Below are 4,426 nucleotides of genomic sequence, written 5' to 3' on the forward strand. Positions count from 1 at the left end.
TTTTAAAAATTAAAAAAAAAATTTTTAAAAAAAAAAAAAAAAAAAAAAAAAAAAAAAAAAAATAACGTAAATAACTTTACAAGGAAAAAACAAAACTATATTAAGTAAATTTTATACAATTTATACATACTTTTTATAATAAATCTCATAACATATAAAAATAAAATGATAAATAAATAATGAGCTTAATATATTGAAAAATAAGTAAAATATAGGATAGCACAAGGAAAAAAAAATATAAAAAATGTAGAATAAGCCTTTACTATATGTTGATATTTTATAAATATATATTAAGTGAAATAAATAGAAAAAAAAAATTAAGATGTATTTTGTTTAAATAAAAAAGAATTTTTTTTTTTTTTTTTTTTTTTTTTTTTTTTTTTTTTTGCAAAAATATAAAAATATTATTTCTAACGCTTTTATAAAAGAACATTAAATATCTATTCATAATAAAATTAATAAATATAAAAATAATATTATGTCTTTATAAGTTTTTATATAAAATATATAAGCATTTTCTTTTTTTTTTTTTTTTTTTGAAGCTGTTTTAAGCCAATGGTATTCCTGTAGCTACTCAATAATATTTTATACTTTTCTTATTTACGTAAATATAAAAAAATACAATTAACTATATTGTAAATCTACATATTTTAAAAAAAATATATTTATATATATAAATTCTACTTTATATATTATTAATAAACAATATAAATTTTATTTTTTTAAAATCACAGTTAATTTATGGTTGCTAGTTTATATTTTTATACACTACTATTTTTTATACAATTGCACTTTTGTTAAATTCATGAAAAATGAATTAACGCACCTTAAAAATTTATTCAAGTGCATAAAATATGATAAAATAAAAAAAAAAATAATGGATATTTGATTCATAATTTTCTTCTATTTTCATTTTTTACAATATATTACAATCCATATTAATCTTTTTTTTCTTTTTTTTTTGTCAATTTTACATAAATATGAATTCTATATTTTTTTATTTTATATATTTTAATTTTAAGAAAAGATATATAAAATCATGTATGCAGTAAATTCTTTAAAAACAAAGTTCATACCTTTTTTTTTTTTTTAAATAAAATTTAAAATAATATATAATATTTCTTTTAAAAAATAAAAAAAAATAATTTCTTTGGGTGTATAATATATAAAGTATACAGAAACTTATGAAAGATTAATTTAAATAAATTTTAAAATTATAAAAATATTTTTTGTATAATGATATAATTACAAAATCCTTTAAAAAAAGAAATATATGGAAAAACAAAAAAAAGGAGAATTTTCCATATTTACATATTTCAATATTTCATAATTGTAATGTTATTTTAAATGTATATTGCTCTCCTTTTTTTTAATCATATTATTTTTTTATAATCTCTAGCTTTATTTTTCTTTTTTTTTATTATAATACATTTTCTATTATTATAATATACTTTTTTTTTTTTTATTTATTATATTAAATTTCTTTCGTGAAACTTTTTATTTTCCTCATTTATTAATCTTATACTATTAAAGGACAAACTATATTATTTTTCTTTTTGGCATAAAATGGAATATTAAAAGGATTTTTACAGTTTAAAAAAAAAAAATAATAATAATAGAATTGTTAACTTTAGATAATATCTACTTATAAATGTATACTTATATTTTTTAAAGTCCATTTTGATTATTTTTGTTTATAAATGATGACATTAATAATATATATTCCTTCTCATAAATATATACTTAATAACTTTTCTACTAATAAATGTTATTTAAAAATATTAATAAAATAATAATTTACTATTTTTTTTTTTTTTTTTTTTTTTGTGATAAATTCATTAAAAAGTTTATAGGAACAATCTCAATATATTGTTAAAAAAAAATAGTCTATATCCTTGTCAAAAATTATTTTTAATTTTCATCACACTTTAATGCACAAAAATATAATAATAAACTATGTAAATATCTTGAAAAAAAAAAAAAAAAACAACACTTTATCTTTTTTTTTTTCTGTATAATTTTTAAAGCAATGTATTATAATATATATACAATGTTTTAGCATTAATACTTTTTTAAGTAAAATAAATGTACATGTATTATTAAAATACGACACAATTTGGCATTTATTTTTTTTTAAAAATTAGATGTAATTAAATGTAAAAATTTTTGAAACAAAAAAAAATAATTTATAAATGATGAAATACATTTTAGTTTTCATTTAATAAAAAAAAAAAAAAAAAAAAAAATTAAATATGAAAATTTTAAAATCTTAAAAAATAAAAATTATAATACATTGTATATATATGTAATTATATATTCCTGATGTATAAAAAAAAATATAATAAATAATTCATGTAATATATGTTTTTTTTTTTTTTAATTCATAATAATTTGCTTATTAATTCAAAATTTAATAAAATTATTTTTTCTTTAACCTATGGATTAATATAAATTATTTGAATATGAATATTTTTTGTTTTCTAAACTATATAAAATTTTGAAATTATTTTTAAATAACTACATATAGGATAATATAAAATATTGGCATAAAAAAAATTTAAGAATTTATAAATATATAAGATTTTACAATCATAATATATATATATATATCAGAAATTTTAAGTTTTTATAATTAAAAAATTTAAGTTTTTTTTTTTTTTTTTTTTGAAAAAACAACAAAATTCTTTATAATGAATAATCCTCACAATTTTGATATAAATAATTTAAAAAAACTTGGAAAAATAGGAATAAGCATAGGTGCAGTAATAGGAGTAACTTCTTTTAGTAGTTGGCTTTTTAAAAATAGTTTATACAATGTAGAAGCAGGAAAAAGAGCAATAAAATACAACCGTATATTTGGTTTATCGAATAAAATATATGGTGAGGGAACACATTTTTTAATACCTTATTTTGAAAGATCTATAATTTACGATGTAAGAACAAAACCAAGAGTACTAATGTCACTAACAGGATCAAGAGATTTACAAATGGTTAATATAACATGTCGTGTTTTATCAAGACCTAATGAGAAAAAATTAGTAGAAATATATAGAACATTAGGTAAAGAATATGATGAAAAAGTATTACCTTCTATCATAAATGAGGTTTTAAAAAGTGTTGTAGCACAATATAATGCATCTCAATTAATTACACAAAGAGAAGTTGTAAGTAAATCTGTAAGAGAACAATTAGTTCAAAGAGCCAAAGATTTTAATATTTTATTAGATGATGCATCAATAACTCACTTGAGTTTTAGTAACGAATATGAAAAAGCTGTTGAAGCTAAGCAAGTAGCTCAGCAAGAGGCAGAGAGAAGCAAATATATTGTTCTAAAAGCTGAACAAGAAAAAAAATCTACTATTATTAAAGCACAGGGAGAAGCAGAAGTAGCCAAATTAATAGGGTTAGCTGTTAAGGATAACCCTGCATTTATGGAATTAAAAAAAATTGAATTATCAAAAGAGGTATCTAATATTATTTCAAAATGCCAAAATAAAGTTATGTTGTCAGCAGATTCATTATTGCTAAATTTTGTAAAATAAAATATAAATATATGTAAAGTAATTTTAAAAAAAAAAAAAAATTTATACATATATTTCTTTCTACTTTAATTTTTTTTTTTTTTTTTTTCTTACATTCTTTAATTATGTTGATACATTTATTTATACATATATAATTATATATATTTATTATTATTATTATTATAGTTATTTTCATTTATTTACATTTATTTAATAACTATTATTCATTTAAATATAATTTTTATATATTTTTTTTTAATTTTTCTATTTTATACTTTATTAGTTTTTTTTAACACTTAGGAATAATGAAACATACTTATTTAAATATTTTTAATTTTTCAATTATTTTATTTTTTTTTTTTTAATGTAAATTTTTTTATTCTTCTCCAAACTTATTCTTACTTAACATAATTTCCTTTTTAATATTCTTTTTTTTCTTCACAAAACAACAAAGATTTATTTATCTCTTCCTATAAAAAGATACGTATAAAAAAAAAAAAAATAATAAAAAATAATAATATAATAATATAATAATAATATAAATGAATATGCAAATAAAACTTTCTGATAAATATGTTTTATTAAATACATATTTTAGAATTATATGGATTTTATTAATTAAAAAATAAGAATATAAAAAGAATACTATTATATGTGTAAAAAAAAAAAATCAATGATAACAAAATTATAAGTGTAAAAATTAATTCACTATTTTGTTTTTTAATATTTTAAAGTAAAATATGTTTCTTATTAACTTAATGATTTTCTAAAACTTTTACATAAATAATATTTTTTTTTTTTTTTTTTTTTTACGTCTAATTCTATTAAATTATCCAAATGATTCAGAAAATAGCTATAGTAATCACATGATCTAAGATAAAAAAAAAAAAAAAAAAAAAAAAAAA

General features: G+C 15.6%; 2 protein-coding genes across 2 annotated transcripts in view; one reads left to right on the forward strand and one right to left on the reverse strand.

Moving 5' to 3' along the window:
* Nucleotides 1–2,690: 2,690 nt before the first annotated feature.
* Nucleotides 2,691–3,542, forward strand: PGAL8A_00390900 (prohibitin, putative; the record flags this gene model as incomplete). Its single annotated transcript, XM_028670256.1, has 1 exon — nt 2,691–3,542. The coding sequence occupies one exon, from the start codon at nt 2,691–2,693 to the stop codon at nt 3,540–3,542; it is 852 nt and encodes a 283-aa protein (XP_028527026.1).
* A 398-nt stretch (nt 3,543–3,940) lies between these two features.
* PGAL8A_00391000 (conserved Plasmodium protein, unknown function) overlaps nt 3,941–4,426 on the reverse strand; it is a gene marked incomplete at both ends in the record, with an annotated part of 5,096 nt that continues 4,610 nt past the window's right edge. Inside the window, 2 exons of the mRNA XM_028670257.1 lie at nt 3,941–3,991; nt 4,335–4,392. Of these exons, the coding sequence (XP_028527027.1) occupies nt 3,941–3,991; nt 4,335–4,392 (109 nt within the window). The remainder of the gene's footprint in view (nt 3,992–4,334; nt 4,393–4,426) is intronic.

The sequence above is a fragment of the Plasmodium gallinaceum genome (genome assembly GCF_900005855.1).
Source record: "Plasmodium gallinaceum strain 8A genome assembly, contig: PGAL8A_v1_108, whole genome shotgun sequence".
NCBI classification, from domain to species: domain Eukaryota; phylum Apicomplexa; class Aconoidasida; order Haemosporida; family Plasmodiidae; genus Plasmodium; species Plasmodium gallinaceum.